The 18,366-nt window shown below is 42.5% G+C and overlaps 2 protein-coding genes and 4 non-coding genes across 12 annotated transcripts; all 6 read left to right on the top strand.

Moving 5' to 3' along the window:
• The first annotated feature begins 3,591 nt into the window (after positions 1-3,591).
• On the top strand, positions 3,592-8,023 carry LOC122684810 (60S ribosomal protein L17). Of its 2 annotated transcripts, none has more exons than XM_043889218.1 (7): positions 3,592-3,645; positions 4,504-4,556; positions 4,648-4,688; positions 5,136-5,270; positions 5,529-5,627; positions 6,647-6,838; positions 7,874-8,023. In XM_043889218.1, exons 2-7 carry the CDS (start codon positions 4,517-4,519, stop codon positions 7,919-7,921), a joined length of 555 nt encoding a protein of 184 aa, XP_043745153.1. In that variant the 5' UTR covers positions 3,592-3,645; positions 4,504-4,516; the 3' UTR covers positions 7,922-8,023. The 2 variants fall into 2 exon arrangements, with proteins under 2 accessions (XP_043745153.1, XP_043745155.1); XM_043889220.1 differs by lacking the exon at positions 3,592-3,645 and adding an exon at positions 3,660-3,937.
• LOC122685082 lies at positions 4,359-4,424 on the top strand. Its single transcript, XR_006338254.1, has one exon. It is a non-coding gene; the product is annotated as a small nucleolar RNA SNORD58 (small nucleolar RNA).
• On the top strand, positions 4,759-4,823 carry LOC122685081. Its single transcript, XR_006338253.1, has one exon. It is a non-coding gene; the product is annotated as a small nucleolar RNA SNORD58 (small nucleolar RNA).
• LOC122685084 lies at positions 5,369-5,442 on the top strand. The gene has a single exon (XR_006338256.1). It is a non-coding gene; the product is annotated as a small nucleolar RNA SNORD58 (small nucleolar RNA).
• LOC122685083 lies at positions 6,888-6,948 on the top strand. Its single transcript, XR_006338255.1, has one exon. It is a non-coding gene; the product is annotated as a small nucleolar RNA SNORD58 (small nucleolar RNA).
• Positions 8,024-8,858: 835 nt separating the features above from the next.
• Positions 8,859-13,813, top strand: C27H18orf32 (chromosome 27 C18orf32 homolog). 6 transcript variants are annotated; one of them, XM_043889225.1, is made up of 4 exons: positions 9,482-9,584; positions 10,513-10,558; positions 11,941-12,128; positions 13,091-13,813. In XM_043889225.1, the coding sequence occupies exons 3-4, from the start codon at positions 11,964-11,966 to the stop codon at positions 13,154-13,156; spliced, it is 231 nt and encodes a 76-aa protein (XP_043745160.1). In that variant the 5' UTR covers positions 9,482-9,584; positions 10,513-10,558; positions 11,941-11,963; the 3' UTR covers positions 13,157-13,813. The 6 variants fall into 6 exon arrangements, 5 of the variants coding, with proteins under 5 accessions (XP_043745156.1, XP_043745157.1, XP_043745160.1 ...); XM_043889226.1 differs by having other exon boundaries at positions 9,582-9,670; XM_043889222.1 differs by lacking the exon at positions 10,513-10,558 and having other exon boundaries at positions 9,408-9,584.
• The last annotated feature ends 4,553 nt before the right edge of the window (positions 13,814-18,366 follow it).

The following is an 18,366-nucleotide window of genomic DNA, read 5'->3' as shown; positions in this document are numbered from 1 at the left end:
TGTAGAAGTAACTTTTTGTTTTTCTTTTTTGGCTAAGCCACTCAGCTTGTGTGATAATAGTTCTCTGACCAGGGATGGAACCCAGGCCCCCAGCAGTGGAAGCTAGGAGTCCTATCCACTGTGTTGCCAGGGAATTCTCAATGACGTAACATTTTTTATTTCTTCTTTTTTTTTTTTTTGGACATGTACACACTGCTTTATTTATTTTTGGCCGTGCTAGGTCTTCATTTCTGCACACAGCCTTTCTCTAGTTGCAGTACACAGGCTTATTGCAGTGGCTTCTTTTGTGGAGCACGAACTCTAGGCTTGTGGGCTTCAGTCGTTGGAATACAGGGGCTCATTAATTGTGGCTCACAGGCCACAGAGTGTGCAGGCTTCAGTAGTTGTGGCGCCTGGGCTCAGTTGCTCTGTGGCCTGTGGAATCTTCCCAGACCAGGGACTGAAACTGTGTCCCCTGCATTGGCAGGCAGATTCTTGTCCATTGTACCACCAGGGAAGATGCAACTTTTAAACACACTGGGAAACCAAAAAAATCCATGCGACTTGCTTTATCACGGTGCTCTGAAACTGAACCCACAATATCTCAGAGGTATGCCTGTATCGAGAAAAGTGGAAGACTGGGTTACAGGCTCAGCTATGGGCTGGCAGCATAGTCAGGCAGGCACCAACTTTTACAGTTTACAACCACAAAATCATGTGACTTTTACCAAAATTTCTTGAATTCATCTACCACTCTCCATTCTCTTTGCCAAAAAAATTGAACTGAACCTCATCAGTTCAAGCCACTCCCATCTTTTGCCAGCCTGTGGCCTTACCCCTGAGGCATCCCAAATTTCTTCCTATAGAGTGATCTTTTCAAAAGTGAATCTAATCAAGTCACCTCACCCATGCCCATCCCCAAGGGTTTAAACACTTTTCCTCATTGACCTTGAGGATGAAAGTTGCTCAGTCGTGTCTGAGTCTGCGACCCTATGGATTATGCAGTCCATGGCATTCTGCAGGCCAGAATACTGGAGTGGGTAGCCTTTCCCTTCTCCAGGGGATCTTCCCAACTCAAGGATCAAATCCAGGTCTCCTACACTGCAGGCGGATTCTTTACCAGCTGAGCCACAAGGGAAGCCCGTTGACCTTAAGTTAAATTCAAAACTCCTTGACAGATAAATAGGCTCCCTCCAGATCAGGTTTGCCACTCGCCCTTACCTCTCCCCACCCACAACCAAAAGGAATCCAAACCCTTGCAGTTCCCATAGCAGAATTTTCTTGCTGGCAATAATAATTGTTTCTCTCTTACTGTATTGCCATGACCAGCTAGCTCCTTCTGGTCATTCATGGTGCAGTTGCCATGTCATCCGCTCAGGGGAGGCTTTCCTACTCTACATGTTCACCCTACTTCAGCAGTTTCACACTGTATTCTAACTGGCTGTTCACCTCCTAGTTACCTATCTCTCTGTCCCTACCCTCATTCTAAAACTGTGGGTTCCCTGGCAGCTGAGACTCTCCTAGTATCTGTTAGAGCATAACATCCAGCACAACGGCAGGCATATAAGTGTTCGATGAATATTCATTTAATGGCTAAATGAACAGGTCAACTGATTGCCAAGGATGACCCCTATTTGCAGTACACAATTGCTTTAATAATTAAGATTTCTTAATAATAAATATAGTAAAATTAAAATATACTTTCCCCAGTACATGCAAAAGAAAGCCTTTTTCCCCTTCGGTATTTTCCCAAGGGTTTGTAAACTTGTGCCATGGACCTTTTTTATACTATGGTTTGTGAACCCCTTCACAGGATATTTGTGTGTGTGTGTGCTTAGTTACTCAGTCGTGTCTGACTCTTTGTGACCCCATGGACTGTAGCCCACCAAGCTCCTCTGTCCATGGGGATTCTCCATGCAAGAACACTGGAGTGGGTCGCTATGTCCTCTTCCAGGGGATCTTCCCAACCCAGGGACTGAACCCAGGTCTCCCACATTGCAGGCAGATTCTTCACCTTCTGAGCCACCAGGGAACTCCTGTATTTTTTAAATACAAATAATAAAGTACTGTTACAAGGGACCAATATGATTGCTGTGTGGTTTGTTGCCTATATTCATAGTGGAGAAACATGTTAAATTTCAGATAGAAGTTCAAATCGCAGCTAAACAGATTGGAGGAAAATATGTATACCAATACAATTTAAAGAGTTCACTTAAATTTTACAGAAAAGTCACTGAGGCTATAAAAGGAAGACCCTAAGTTAAGTGCTAACACCACCAGTGACTCTAAGTGAATAACCAGTAAGATGACCTGGGAAAGAAAATGCACCTTGGCATTTTTATTTTCAAGGAACAGTTATCTTTTGCCATATGAAGATCTACAAGTTGCAGTGGGGAAACGAGATCTCAATCTTGAACCAGACCCTTCAGTTAGTACATCCTTTACACGCGCTGCTTTATCACATTGATTGTGTAATATTCTCAAACTGAGAATTTATGATTAACATAATTACACCCCATCCTTTGGATCTCCCTAACTTTTCCTTTTGGGTTTCCTTGGTGGTCAGTGGTAACGAACTGTCTGCTAATGCAGGTGATGAGGATTTAATCACTGGGTCGCAAAGATCTGCTGGAGAAGGGGATGGCAACCCACTGCAGTATTCTTGCCTGGGAAATCCCATGAACAGAGAGAGGAGCCTGGTGGGCTACATTCCATGGTGTCGCAAAGAGTCAGATATGATTTAGTGACTAAACAACAACAGCGAATTGTCCCTTTACAAATCATTTTCATATAATCACATAACCAAATCTAATGAATCTTGATGAAAAAATGTCTCATCTATACCTAAATAATATGTAGTATTGTCCTAGAACTACAAACTTGTTTTGCTTTGTTTTTATAGTGGAGTATCCTTGATTACCTCATTTCACTTCCCTGGTGGCTCAGACGGTAAAGAGTCTGCCTACAATGCGGGAGACCTGGATTCAATCCCTGGGTTGGGAAGATCTCCTGGAGAAGGAAATGGCGACCCATTCCAGTGTAATTGCCTGGAAAATCCCATGGGTGGAGGAGCCTGGTAGGCTACAGTCCACAGGGTCGCAAAGAGTCGGACACGACTGAGCGACTTACCTCCTTGATTAAGTAAGTTACATTAATTTCAGGTGTACAGCAAAATGATTCAGTTATACTTCTACATATGTTTTTTTTTTTCAAATTTCTTTCCCATTTAGGTTGTTACATAATACTGAGCAGAGTTCCCTGTGCTATACAGTAGGTCCTTCCTGGTTATACATTTTAAATAGAGCAGTGTGTACATGTCAATCCCAAGCTCCCTAACTATCCCTCCCCAGCTACACGTCCCCCCTGGTAACTATAAGTTCGTCCTCTAAGTCTGTGAATCTATTTCTGTACAAACCTGTTTTTAATTGACAGATATTTAAAATACATAACTTTATTTCTGTATACAAAAAAGGATAATTTTGACACGGTCCCTAAGCCTCTAATTCGTTTTCATATCTTCTCAAACATATTCCACATTCCCTTTCTCCTCCGCCTTCCCCCACCTCTTCAAATCTCGTTTCTTTAGGCTGGGACTCTCGCGAGATGTCGAGCTCCATGAATTCTCCCATGAGCCACCGCTCTTCCTTTTCCGGTAAGCGGCCTGAGGTGAGTGTGTGTCTTCGGCATCTTTGTCTAGTGATGAATCCTCTGGTAATCCGTGCCATCCTGGCTTTCTCGGCGCCGATTTCGAGACCCTCAGGAGGAGGACTCTAGCGGCTACTGATTCCTCCCTGGTGGAGCAGTCCTGTGCGCGGGGATGTGTCGGAGGCCCCGGCTCGGCGCCCCTCTGCTGCCGGGCCTCTACAGGCCGCAACGGGGCTCAATGGGCGAGAATGGGGGTGACGAGGTTAGAAGCCGGCTGTGGTCGGTGCCGACTCCTGAGGGCCAGTGTCTCGCGGTGAGTGGGGGCCGCGAACGCAGCGCATTTGGGGCCGAATGGAAAGAAAGTTTTGGGGGAGGGGAGTGAGGTCAAGTCGGGTCGAGGTTTACTCGGTGGCTGAACGTGAGTTGAGCTGCGCTTAACGTGGGTAATACCCTAAAGTGTGTGGAAAGCTTGGCTTTCTTGTGAATCTGTGAGTAAAGGAGGTTTCTGTAGAGGGAGCATGTCGTTGGGTCGAGTTAACTTTGACCTGAAGGATCTGATGCTGAGCAGGGCTCTGGGCTCCTCAGCACGGATACTTGGGTCCAGATTTGGTTGGAAACAGGCTGTGTTTTCTTCCAGAGGGTTAAGGGAAGGGCATCCGTGTCACTAGTCTTAGTAGGGTCAACGCTGCTGTAGGCAACTGGTAATTGTAGATGAAACTGGATTGAGAGGATGGCTGCGATGATGGCATTTCTTAGGACACCTTTGGATTAATCATGAAAACAACTACTCTCTGAGCAGCTGTGGACAGAGTTTATAGTACATAAATATTAAACTGTGAGTTGCTGTAAATATATGTTGACAGTTGTTCTTGCTTCCAGCTGACCCTTAAAAATGGTGCGCTATTCACTCGACCCAGAAAACCCCACAAAATGTAAGTGAGCAAGCAACATTTATTTTGGAGTATGAGGCACCCAGATACCAAGATTAACCAAAAATAAATTTTTTTTTCCGGTATTTTTTAGCATGCAAATCAAGAGGTTCAAATCTTCGTGTTCACTTTAAGGTAGGTGAATCGTAATTATGTTCTGAAAGAGTTGTTCCTTGAGTATTTTTTAACCATTCTAAAAAGGTAGCTGCGATGATGTGTTTCTTAGGACACCTTTGGATTCACCATGAAAATAAATCATTTCTGAGCAGCCACCTTTTAATGAACACTTTGATTTAGGATTTGTGGAATTGGGTAAAATTACCGGAGAACTGCTTGAGAACCTAGTGCACAGATCAAGTTATGGGAAACGTAATTGTAGTTTACAAGATAATGGAGAAATGTTAACAGTGAATAAACATGTTTAGGATTCACATTTCTCCACCTTCAAACCAAGTCTCCCTGGTTCATAACAGATTTTGTATTATGTTTCAAGAATGGAAGGGATTTGGCTCTTGATAAAGGTTGACACGTTGAAAATACTGGAATTTGTTTAAATCTGACAGCTTACGTTATTATGTTTAGAACACTCGTGAGACTGCCCAGGCCATAAAGGGTATGCATATCCGAAAAGCCACCAAGTATCTGAAGGATGTCACTTTAAAGAAGCAATGTGTGCCATTCCGTCGTTACAATGGTGGAGTTGGTAGGTGTGCACAGGTAAGAATTCATAGTTGTCATTTAAAAGACAATTTGTTAGGGAAGGAGTAGATGAAGTAAAAATGGCCAATGTCTTCCTTTACTGAGGCTCCTTATGGTTGCTGTGATAACAATCTTTGGGACACCTTTGGATTAACCATGAAAAAAAAAAAAAAACAATGTTCTGAACAACCTTGATGTAGGTTGAAATAAATTTCATCTTGTAACATTGATTTAAATTGAGGCAAATTACTAATAAACTCTGGTTTTGTTTTTTAGGCCAAACAGTGGGGCTGGACACAGGGTCGGTGGCCCAAAAAGAGTGCTGAATTTTTACTACACATGCTCAAAAATGCAGAGAGTAATGCTGAACTTAAGGTACCCACACTATAAGCATCTTTATACATGCAACTTGGATTGTTAACTCAGTTACAGTTGTTGTCTGGATCTATTTCCAAAGAGGTTCTTTTAAATCTCTACTTTCAATTTCTAATAGGAAAAAATTTTTGTTTATAAAGTGTTTCAGGAGCATGGTCTGCATTGATTTCAAGCCTAAGACTAGAATTACCCCCACCCCCCACCCCCCCACACAGACATAATGCCAATACATGCAAGAGAAATGCTTTTTTTTTTCTTGAGTATTTTACCAAGGGTTTGTAATCTTGTGCTGTAAATGTTAGTGCTCAGTAGTGTCCAACTCTGCAGCCCCGTGGACTGTAGCCTGCTAGGATCATCTGTCCATGGAATTCTCCATGCAAGAATACTGGAGTGGGATTGAACCAGGTTTCCTGCATTGCAGGCAGATTCTTTACCATTTGAGCCACCAGGGGATCCTTTTTTATATTGAGGTTTGTGAACCCCTTCACAGGGTATATTTAAATACAAATAAATACAGTTAGAAAGGAATCATATGATTGGCCTGTGGTTTGTTGTCTACATTCATAATGGAGAGATGTTAAATTTCAGAGGTCAAAACAGCAGTGTGTAACTGAACAAATCCTGTGCCAACTAAACAAATTTATCCATTTGAGCAGTTATCCTTTACATTTTTGCATTTGGAAAACTGGGTTAGAACTGGAATTAATGTAGGTCTGTTTAGCTGTAGCCCTTCTAGCTGCTAAGCCTTGCTGTCAAAATCAAGCTTAGACATAGATCCTTTGAGATTCTTGTAACTCTGCTCCCTAATGAATACCACTTATAAAATAGGGGCAATTACCAGCACTGAATTTTGGTAATTACTTAGATTTAAGGGAGGGAACTTAGAATGAAATTTAAAAAAAAAAATGCTATTTAAAGTCATAAGGACTTGAGTGATACAGTTTGTGGTGTTATGATAAAGGTGTTACCTGATTTAAAATTTTTTTAAAATGTTACATGATTTTGCTTCCTTTTCCCAGGGCTTAGATGTAGATTCTCTGGTCATTGAGCACATCCAAGTGAACAAAGCCCCCAAGATGAGGCGCAGGACTTACAGAGCTCACGGTCGGATCAACCCCTACATGAGCTCTCCCTGCCACATTGAGATGATCCTTACTGAAAAAGAACAGATTGTTCCTAAACCAGAAGAGGAGGTTGCACAGAAGAAAAAGGTAAATTACTTGGTCTCTGCTCTGTTTCACTTGGTGTATTAGATTGTGGTTGCTGTGATGACTAACTTAGGACACCTTTGGAATAACCATGAAAAGCTATTCTGAGCAACCACCAACCTCTTATAATCATTTTATTTTGGCTTTCATAAGTCTCATTAGTTTTTTTTTAATCTTGGAAGATTTTTATTTTAATTGGAGGCTAATTACTTTACATTGTTGTGGGTTTTTGCCATACATTCACATGAATCAGCCATGGGTGTACTTGTGTTCCCCATCCTGACCCTCCCTCCCCATCCCATCCCTCGAGGTCATCCCAGTGCACCAGCCCTGAGCACCCTGTCTCATGCATCGAACCTGCACTGGCGATGTATTTCACGTATGATAATATATGTGTTTCAGTGCTATTCTCTCAAATCATCCCTTCCTCGCCTTCTCCCAGACTCCAAAAGTCTGTTCTTTAAATCTGTGGCTCTTTTGCTGTCTCGAATATAATAGCTGAGTAATATTCCATTGTGTATAGGTACCACAGCTTTCTTATCCTCATTAGTTTTTTAACAGCGAGTGGGAATTTTGTATTGTTCAGTGTGTTAAAACTGTGATTATATGCTGATGTCCACACCCAGATGGCCATGACCTCTTCAGATGTAATTTATCTGGAACAGGGCACCTCCTCCCTGCAGCCCCTATCTCCAAGAAATATAAATGATTATATTTAGTTCTTTAGCCCGGAACCTGGGGATGACTCAAATCCTAATGCATCTGTCTTCTGTTGATTTTCTCATATTATCCTCCATCCTTTTTTGCCACTTGGTTCTTTCCAGCTGGGCTCCCAGCCTGTAGTCTTCGTTCTCTTCTTACTGCTCTAATTTCCTCCTGGCTGCCTTTCTCTCCATGCCACTTCTCTGTGCCAAAGGACTCATTCCCTTTATGATGAAATTTCCGATTACCTTCATTGAGATACAACTTCCTCTTTAAGATGTGTGTTTCTCCTGGAATCATTCTTCTAATAGTGCTTTTATTTTTTCTTTGCCCCAGATATCCCAGAAGAAACTGAAGAAACAAAAACTTATGGCCCGGGAATAAATGCCGCAGAAAATAAATGCAAATAAAAGTAAAAGTGTTGGTTGTCTTAATTAGTAAATGTATTTCAAGTGTTAACCACAAAATAGATCAAATGAGTTTTAACAGGCTGTTTTGCATCTTTTGGTACTTCATATAAAATGGAATTGAGAACATGGGAAAATTTCTGACTCTTTTCCACCTACTTTTTTTAACTTAAAGCACCCTAAGTCTGCTACCGAAGTAGCATTTACTGTATTCAGTTATGCATCCATAACTGGGGTTTTAGAGGCTTTTCAATATCCCAAAGAGAAACCTTAGCAGTGGTTGACTGTCACCTCCTAACCCAATCTGGCCCTGAGCTTATACTTATGTTGATTTGCCTGTTCTGGACTTTTCATCTAAATCACAATGCTTTGACTTAGCATGTTTTTTTTTCAGGGGTTTTTTTCTGGCGTGAGGTGTTAGCTTCATTGGTGTCCTCTATACAACCCCAGGGACTAGCCTGCCAGGCTCCTCTGTCCATTGGATTATCCCAGCAAGAATACTGGAATGGGTTTCCTCCAGGGGATCTTCCGACCCAGGCATTGAATTTAGTGAACATCGGAGGACCTGCAGGACTCCTAAAGCAGTAGCATTTACTGTGCCACCTGCAATATGTGTGTTAGCTGCCCAGTCGTGTCCGACTCTGACCCCACGGGACTGTAGCTTGTCAGGCTTCTTTGTCCATGGAATTCTCCAGGCAAGAATACTGGAGTGGACTGCCATTCCCTTCTCCAGAGGTACTTTCCAACCCAGGGATCGAAGCCTGGTCTCCTGCGTTGAAGGCAGGTTCTTTACTGTTTGAGCTACCACAATGTAGGATCAGTGAAAGTTGCTCAGTCGTGTCCGACTCTGCGACCCCACAGACTACAGTCCATGGAATTCTCCAGGCCAGAACACGAGTGGGTACCCATTCCCTTCTCCGGGGGATCTTCCCAATCCAGGGATCAAACCCAGGTTTCCCGCAATGCGGGCAGATTCTTTACCAGCTGAGCTACCAGGGAAGCCCAGGAGCAATCAAAGACTAGCTGATAGCAGCTGTCCCAGTGGGAGTGAAGTGGTACGGCCATTATTTGTAAGATAAATCCCTCTCGAAAGCGACTTGAATGTTAATTTTCCGTGCTCTGTAATTTAAGACACTTGTAGTGGGTCTTAAAATAGGGAAGGAAGTGGCAACCCACTCCGGAATTCTTGGCCGGGAAATCCTACGGACAGGATACTGGCCGGCTACAGTCCATTGGGTCGCAAAAAGTCGGAGACCTAGCGACTAAACAGGATGAGGAGCTCAGCCACAGCTGCATTCGAAAACATCCTAGCCGTCACTGTGAAGCAAGCTTCCATACAGGTGGTGAGCCGCTCGCAAAGGCGCCATCCTCCGGGCCCAGCGTCGTGGGTGTCGCTCGGCGACGGAGCACCTGGGAAAGCGAGTTCTTCCACCTCGCCTACAGACTCGAGTGAGGGCTGCAGCCGCGCCGGAAGTCGTCCACGCCCCCAGCGGGCGACCCGTTACGTCCAGCGCGTCGTCAGGCTGACGCAGGCGCGCCTTTGTCGGCCCCTCCTGCGGTACCATTGGCTCGGCTCGGCGCGTCCCCGCGACCCTCCTTCCGGAAGCGTGGATACTGTTCCTGAGACTTGATCGTCGCCGGTGAGCCGGGCCGGGTAGTGGCCTGGGGGGATCGGGGCGGCGTGGGCGGCGGCCTCGGTGCGCAGCGCGGTTCTCCTGCCCTCACGGTACACCAGCCCCCAGCCCCGCGCGTCTGCCTCCCGCCCACCTCGCCCTTTGCCTGCCCTGCGCCCGCGTCCACCCGCTCCTGCCTCCTCTTACTCCGGATCCGCTCTCTGGCCTGAACTGTCGGTATCACTTTGTATTATCGTCACCCCCTTTCGCTCTTCCTCTCTCCTGTCTCTCAGTCCTTACCTTTGACTCGGCCTGTCCCGCTCTCTTTTGTCTCCAGACCGATTTCTGGAGGACTGATCCTTCCAGGAGCTGACGTTCCCCCTCCTCAGCTGCAGCCTGTTCTCATAGAGCGTCAGCTATTTCCTGTCCATTGTATTGGACTGAGTCGAATGAAAGAAATTCCTCTCCTCCAACAGTTTCGATCCATTTATCTCACTGTGTTGTAATATTCGATAATTGGCTTGGAGACAGTAAATGAAATTATTTTTTATCAACTTATCATAGCCACCTCTAGACCTTTCTAAGCCACAGTTTCTAGGCCTTTCTAAGCCATAATTATGACAGAAGTAACTAGTAGTAATTGTTCTTGAGAATTTATTTAAAGCAATTTCAAGTAGGTTAGAAACGTGAATCTTTATGATGGAACGGTTGCAAGTCATCGTATTATCCTAGTGCTCGGTAGCATTGCCAGTTGTTTTGAAGGGTTTCGTTTTTTAAAGTTTGTTAGAAAGGGGAATAACATGATGATTGTGTGTTTTGGGAAGGGGAAATGCAAGAGCGTTTAGCTAGGAAACTAGAATTAGGAGTTCTGGTTTTAGCCAGCTCTAGTTACCTAAAGTGTGGGCTTTGGACAGGTTACAATTTTTGAATCTGTTTTGGGTTTTTTTTCTTTTAGTAACAACACTTAAATAGTGCTTACCATATGCGGACACTGTTCTGAGGTTTGTATTCCTATTATCTAGTCCACACTACATCCCTTTGATATAGGTACTAATATATATCTTCTTTTCACACATGGAAGAATTAAGGCACTGTCTGGTCAAGTGCTCAGGAACACTGTCTAGAAAAGAATGAAAGCAGGTCTCAAATCCAGGCAGCTGCCCTGGTTCCTGCTTGATTATTATGCTGTGGTACTTGTAAGACCTAAACCAATCTGAAGCTCTTCAGATGAGATTCTAAAAGTCTATTAGCCCAAAATATTCCTTGTAAAATGCTGAAAAAGACTCTTGCTTCTTTGGTTTATTTTGATCAGAGGATATGTTCTTAAAATTTTGGAGCAAAATATTTTTGGCAAATTCCTAAATTATTTTAATTTGCCTAGCACGTGTGTGCGCTCACTTGGCTTCAGTTGTGTCTGACTTTGTGACCCTGTGGACCATAGCCTGCCAGGCTCCACTGTCCATGGGATTCTCCAGGCAGAAATACTGAAGTGGGTTGCTGTGCCCTCCCCCAGGGGGTCTGCCTACTCGAGATCCAGCCTGCGTCTCTTCCATCTCCGCCTTTGCGGGCGGTCTCTTTACCACCACCCGTGCCTCCTGAGACTAGAGGACTGTTTTAAAGAATCCAGTTATGAATCCTTTGTAAAATAGTGGTCATTCCCTGATGTACATGTACATTTTTATTTCAGATTGGATTATCTTTGTCATCCCTCGCTTGTGTTGTGAATCATTTTAAATTGCCTAGTTTAACAATGCTTACTCATTCACCAGTAATTACTCCGAATTCCTTAATGTTTTGGTGACTCCTTTTCTTTATATGTAAATGGAAACACCAAGTACCCAACCTGACTAGGTGTTTTGAAGATTAATTGAGTTGATGTGGGTAAAGGGCTTAATTGCCTCATCCTCAGTGCTAAGAAGTGTTGGATGACCCTATGACTGTAGCCCTCCAGGCTCCTCTGTCCATGGGATCTCCCAGGCGAGGATACTAGAGTGAGTTGCCATCTCCTCCAGGGGATCTTCCCCACCCAGGGACTGAACCCATTGTCTCTTGCATTGACAGGCGGATTCCTTATCACTGAGCCACCTGGGAAGCCCTGTCTTTCCTTTTATCACCAAATTTATGGTTGTGAAACAGTGATTGGAAAGTTTTGGAGGCAGGCTTATCCTCACTCTTATTTTCAAGTCTACCACCTGTTGCTCCTTTCCCTTGTAGATAGCAGCATTTTAATGAATAGACTCTTGCTTTACAATAGTACCTGTAGTGTGGTTTAAGTTTTTCCTTCAGTGTAGAAATAGTCTTTTCATATATTTTAATCTAGGTATATTCCTTCAGTCATTAGTCTATGATGACCTAATTTGTTTTTTCTGCTGTTTGTCAATAGTTCAGGAACTCACATCTGGGACAATGGTGTGCATTCCCTGCATCGTCATTCCAGTTCTGCTCTGGGTCTACAAAAAGTTCTTGGAGCCATATATATACCCTCTGATCTCCCCCTTTGTTAGCCGTATGTGGCCTCAGAAAGCTATACGAGAAACCAACGATAAAAACAAAGGCAAAGTAGACTATAAGGTAAGAACATTAAAATGCCTTGAATGGGTGGGAGCGGTATAGTCAGGGTAAAATAGTGACTTTTGGAAAATCAAGTTCTTTGAACCATAGTGACTTTTGGAAAGTTAAGTTCTTTGAACCAGAAGCTTCATTAATATGTTTAAATTTCCAGAGAAGGAGAAATACCATATGATATCCCTTATATAAATTATACAAATGAACTTACTTACAAAACAGAGACAGACTTACAAAACATGGTTGCCAGAGAGAAGAGATAGAGAGTTTGGAATGGTCATATACACACTGCTATTTTTAAAATGGATTACCAACTAGGACCTACTGTATAGCACATGGAATTCTGCTCAGTGTTATGTGGCAGCCTGGATTTGAGGGGTTTTGGGGGAGAATGGATGCATGTATGTGTATGGCTGAGTCCCTTCATTGTTCACCTGAAACTATCACAACATTGTTAATCAGCTGTACTCCAATACAAAAGAAAAAGTTCAAAAGAAAAAAACTACTAAAGTCTAAATTTCTCTCTTTTTTAAAATAGGGGTTTGGAATTTTCTATTTATAATTAACACTTGGTTTAAATTAAGGTTTTAAGTAAGTCCTCTGATTTATGCATTGGCTACTTGCAAGATAGTAACAGTATTTCCTGTCTGGTAAGAGTAATGGTAAATAGCTAATAGAGGACAAAAGATGATTCTGAATAAGCCAGTTTCTCTGATTGATAACTTTGATAAGAGATGTAATGAGTAGATTCATAGAGGTTTTCTTCTTGTAATGCAGTTATTTTTTAAATGAATATTTAGACAACTGTGTTTTCTTTAGTGTTGGTGATTATTAAATTCAATCACCTGCACGAATTTAGCCATCCTGCACGTTTCCAGTAGTTTTTCATTCTGAAGTTTGTGTTTTTAAAGAGAATATCTCTTATAATGTCTTTTTTTGTAATGATATCTAATATTTTTTCATTTTAGGGTGCAGACATAAATGGATTACCAACAAGAGGACCAACAGAAATCTGTGATAAAAAGAAAGACTAAACTGATTATCCCGAAGGATCTCATTGTTTTAAAAATGGACCTGATACTATGAAGCACCTTCTTTGTAATTGTCTCTGATCTTTTTCCAAGACCAGAATTTGGGTTAGATATTAATAGTTTAGATATTTACCTGACACTAATCAGGGAATACCTGGTATTTGTATTTAAAATGTAGCTAGTTATATTTAACGACCTCATTCCTGAGTTCCTTTTTCATTAAAGTAGCTTTCATTTCCTTTATTGCAGTTTTAAAAATATGAATAAATATATAAGATTTGTGCCAGTAGACACTGTTACTAAATCAGTACCTAGAAGTCCCTGGGGGCTCTAGCTTTTATTCGGGCTCTTCAAATTTGAGTAGCGTAATTTTACTGTGAAACATTGCAGTGAGACTGTGCAGTCAAATGAAAGGTAGTTTTTGGAGATGATAAAAACTTGAAATAAAGATGTAGTTACTGTCCAACTCAAAGGAGTAGCTTATCTGTGAGAATAGTAATTACTATTTATTGCTCTGAGGAAGATAGAAAAGATAGGGAAATAGGGGAAACCTCTCTGGAAAATGGAACATCTTTTACATAAATGTCTAATGTGTAATATAAAATTCTAATCCTTGTTTTGTTCCTTCTGTTCCTACAAATGTATTAAATATTCAGTTTAGCTTGTTGTTCTTTTTTCTTTTAAATATTTAAAAGCAAGATTTTTTAACTGCATCAGAAAGCAGGATTGGAATAGTGTGATGGCATCAGAATAGTTATGGGGCAGTGATACTTTATTCTTTTAAAAAAAAATCTAGATTGTGTCAGTTATTTTGTTCCATAGTAATACACCCTAAAGTTAGTGGTTTTTAGCAACAGTGATGTGACTGGTAAGTTACTTGCTGGTCTGGGCCTGTCCGCATGGTCTTTGATCCCTGGGCTTCTTCCCTCTACTATTGGGATATACAAATATTCAAAGATGGCAAGACATATCTTTATATAATGTTTGTTCTCTCTGAAGCAAGGAGAAGTTAGAAGGAATGCCCCACCTTGGGTCCCCAGTGAAGTCCTGGATCTTAACTGAGGCTCTGTTAAACTCTGTCTGGTTAAGTCATTGATCCACCTTGAACTTCCTTTGATAGAAATGAGTCTGTTTCAGCTTTTCTACCCCAGGGCACCTGAGGGATTAGATAAATTCCTGTTAGCTGCTAAATCCAGTTGATTAATTTAGATTGCTTTTTAAGGTATTAAAAACTATATTGTGAAAGTAGTAGATGTTCATAGTAGAACAATGCTAGGACAGGTTAAATGAAAAATGTTCTTTATCTACTCTCATTCCTTTATTCTGGCTCCAAAGATGGTAACCACTATTAGCTTTTCCTATAGCCGTCTAGCAACTTTGTTAAGTGTAGTTTTTATTAAACATACCATTTTTTAAAAACCAAATAATATTGCAAGGTTTATAATATCCTTCTTCTCATAGTCCCCAAAGGATTTACTCATTTAGCTGTTGCTTTTATCTCATGATTTATCTTCATATTTCTAAGTGATACATGTATACAATTTTTGGAGCTATCAGCTGTAAACGTTAATGACTTCTGCCATGACTGAGATATAGCTATTTTACACTATATTCCCTCTTCTCCCATACATCCTCCAAATACTATTTTTGTAAATTTTGAGTCAAAATTTGCAAAATTTTACCTATTGATCAGTATATATATCATCATGTGTGCTCTAGATGTCTTCCATTTGTCCCTCCAAATCTTTGCTTCCCTCACCCTACCCTCCCGCTTAAGAAAGCTGTATGGACTACCTCAGTGGGCTTCCTGTGACCTCTGGGATCTGTTGGTTTGGCCAGTGGTATCTGCAGCAGGAGATGGGAGAGAGTAAAGGAAAGTGAGGTCAGGGTATTTTTTTCCTTGGCTCCTTCCCTTCAGGGTGTCTTCAGGCCAGATGTGTTCCTCAGCCAGAAGTCACTGAACCTCGTGGTGACCAACTCCACACGACTCCCAGTTTCCACTAACCTCTCCCTCTCCTTGCCTCTTTGGGCCTAGGGGTGATGGCATCTGTTAGTAGTGGCTCTGGGTCACTGCTTTATCTCAGCTACCGTCGTCTCCTTGCTGGGACACTGATGGGATGAGCAGGTGACTACAGCTCCCTGCTTGGGTTGTGGGTGTAGTGCGATGGAGTTGCCCTTCACAGAGCATTGCTTTCCTGCAGTTGCTCCCTTTTCTCCCCCTACACTTCCTGCATTGACTAGTTGCTGCCTGGGTGCAGGGTGCAGGGGCAGTCCTTAGGACTTCTCTTCACCACTCCTGTGTTGCATGTCTTGTTCCCTGGATCCCGCATCTTCCTCTGTTGGTTTACTCCTTCAGTGTTCCTGAAGCATACCAATTTTTCTAATTCAGTACTGAATTTCATAAAGTTAACATAGATAATTTTGAAAAGTGATCCCCTAGATCATTCCAGTTCATTTAAACCTCTACCTTCCTTAGAACTGCTGATTTTCTAAGGCCATTTCTACTTCTAGCAGTCTCACATCAGAGAGAGAGACTAGTGGTTCCCAATCTTGTATTTTTACATACTACTAAAAAATATATTTTTTAAAAAGTTGAGGAGTGGATTTCCCTGGTGGTCCAGTGGTTTAGAATCTGCCTTGCAGTGCAGGGGACACAGGTTTGATCCCTGGTCCAAGAACTAAGATTCCACTTGCCACAGAGCAACTAAGCCCAAGTGCTGGAGCCTGAGTGCTGAAATAAAGAGCCAGTGCTGCCAGGAATTTCTTAAAAAGTTGAAGAGGATGATCCATAGTTGTTAGGGGAAGCACACTGTCTGAAACCGCCCGCCCTGGCCAGGCACCATAGTAACCATTTGCATGAGTTGTTTTAGACAGGTCCTGGTAAGGAACACGGAACTAATAAGCCTCCACCAACCTGAGGAGTTCGGGAAAGGTCAAGATGAGATACCACATGTCCGACCACCTCCCAGAATCCTCTCTGGCATTCATCTGGGCTGAACAAGGATGCACCACCAGAAAGGACTCTTGAGTTAGAATGATTGGCTAAAGACAACCAATGGGAAACTAATCCCATCACCTTAAAACCGAGACTGCAAGCCATGTGACAGCTGTTGGTTCCCTGACCCTACTGTTCTCTGCTGGGGCACCCTTTCCCAATAAAATCTCTTGCTTTTTCAGCACATGTGTCTCCTCGGACAATTCATTTCCGTGTGTTAGACAAGAGCCTGGTTTCGGCCCTGGAGGGGGTCCTCCTTCCTGCAACATAGGTGCCAACTTTTTATTTTGCCAAGTGGGAATGTATTAAAATGATGTGAATTTATTATCACCATTATTTCATAAAAGACATTTTGACAGCAAAAGAGTGAAAAGGAACATGGGAATAAAGAGTAACAATAGCCTATTAACATGAATACATTTATAAAGGATATCTTTGTGTTTTCATGAGAAATTCACAATTTTGGCCATGTTTTTCTTTTTATGGTCTATCCTTGGACTGGATTTGGTAGTCACTGTTCTATACCACACAACTATTATCTTGCTCCACGCCATATCAGCCCTAACATGTCAGTCTATATTATATGTATGTTAGGTGTAGAGTCTAGGATTCCAAAGCCATACCCTTAAATTGTCTTGACATATTGACCCCCTGCAGAGCAGTCACAGTGGCTGATACCTTGTCAGACCTTAGTGGGAATAATGGGGCAGAAGTGGAGAAGAGTGTAGAATAATCAACGTTGACTTGTTTTCAAGGTTTGATTTTACCCACCTTTAGCATGACTTTATCTTAACTGAGTTTGCAAGAACTGATTTTGTGCTAGTTAACTGCATTTCCTGTCTCTTGGACATTTTCTCAGTCCTTTAAGGCTCTCCTGAAAGACTTGGGTTTTGTCATGTCTTTTTCATTATTGAGCTTCATTCCAAGGAAACAAGTGAGTCAGCACTACTCAAAATGACCCCTTCTGATGTGTTGATCTGTTCAACAGATTGATGGGATTGAAAAGAACTACCCACTGAGCCTAAGCCTCTTGAGCTACCTAAAGCTAAATGTCCCAGGTTCACTTATAATCAAAAGAAAAAAAGGGGAAGGGAAGTTCTCTTGTGGTTTCCTCCCAACATAACCAGCTAGTTCTGTCCTCAAAGTCATATTTGTTAATAAGGCAAACAGTTCTTAAGAAAGACAGACTACCGGTAGATGTATTTAAGTGAAGGGAGAGGTTAGATTGAGAAGGTGTGACTGAGAAGGGCAGTGTATGTTGGAGTAGCTGCAAAATATACTTAAACACTCCAAATGTTGAGCTGGTATGGACCTTCAGATACACCTAACCCCATCCTCTCATTTCTGCTAAAATGGTTGCTGCTGCTGCTGCTAAGTCACTTCACTTGTGTCTGACTCTGGGCGACAGCCCACCAGACTCCGCCATCCCTGGGATTCTCCAGGCAAGAACACTGGAGTGGGTTGCCATTTCCTTCTCCAATGCATGAAAGTGAAAAGTGAAAGTGAAGTCGCTCAGTCATGTCCGACTCTTTGAGACCCCATGGACTGCAGCCCATTAGGCTCCTCCGTCCATGGGATTTTCCAGGCAAGGTACTGGAGTGGGTTGCCATTGCTTTCTCCATCTAAAATGGTTAAATGGCCTAAAAAAAAATAACCCAGATGTTGGAACAGGGCAAGTCTTCTGCAGGACTGCTATGTACACTTGTGCTATGTGCACTGCCCATTTTCAGAGGGTTCCGTTCACACAGAAAACAATTGTAAGTGATGCCCCAAGATCTATACATAGCACATCCGCAGTCCTAGAGGTCCTGCTCCTGACTTGTAATTCAGCGGGTAAAGTTTCAGACTTCCTTGGTGTATTCATTTTCTGTTGTTGCATAACAGAGTATCACAAACTTAGTGGCTTAAAATAACATGAGTTCATTATCTCACATTTTCTGCAGGTCAGCCATATGGGTATGACATGGCTGGATTGTCCACTTAGGGTGTCACCAGGCTGAAACCAGGATGTTGCGGTTCTCATCTGGGATTCCAAGTTCACTGGTTCCCAGCAGAATTCATTTTCCTATGTCTGTAGCACTGAGGTTCCCACTTTTCTCTAGTCAGCCTGGAACTACTCTTAGCTCCTAGAGGCTATTTGTAGTTCCTGGGCGTGTGGCCCCTATAGTCAGCTCACAGTATGTATGTTCACTTTCTTCCAAGGAGGGCAGAGCACATC

This window comes from Cervus elaphus, chromosome 27, assembly GCF_910594005.1.
Source record: "Cervus elaphus chromosome 27, mCerEla1.1, whole genome shotgun sequence".
Lineage (NCBI taxonomy): Eukaryota > Metazoa > Chordata > Mammalia > Artiodactyla > Cervidae > Cervus > Cervus elaphus.
Note: the sequence above shows the minus strand (reverse complement) of the source record. Positions and strands in the feature narration are given on the sequence as shown.

Excerpts from the sequence above, each read along its gene's own strand:
- C27H18orf32 (XM_043889221.1), top strand. The coding sequence starts at position 9,216 with ATGAGGAGCTCAGCCACAGCTGCATTCGAAAACATCCTAGCCGTCACT.
- LOC122684810 (XM_043889218.1), top strand. The coding sequence starts at position 4,517 with ATGGTGCGCTATTCACTCGACCCAGAAAACCCCACAAAAT. Across the intron at positions 4,689-5,135 it reads ATCTTCGTGTTCACTTTAAG|AACACTCGTGAGACTGCCCA; the intron begins GTAGGTGAATCG and ends TATTATGTTTAG. Across the intron at positions 6,839-7,873 it reads AGGTTGCACAGAAGAAAAAG|ATATCCCAGAAGAAACTGAA; the intron begins GTAAATTACTTG and ends TCTTTGCCCCAG.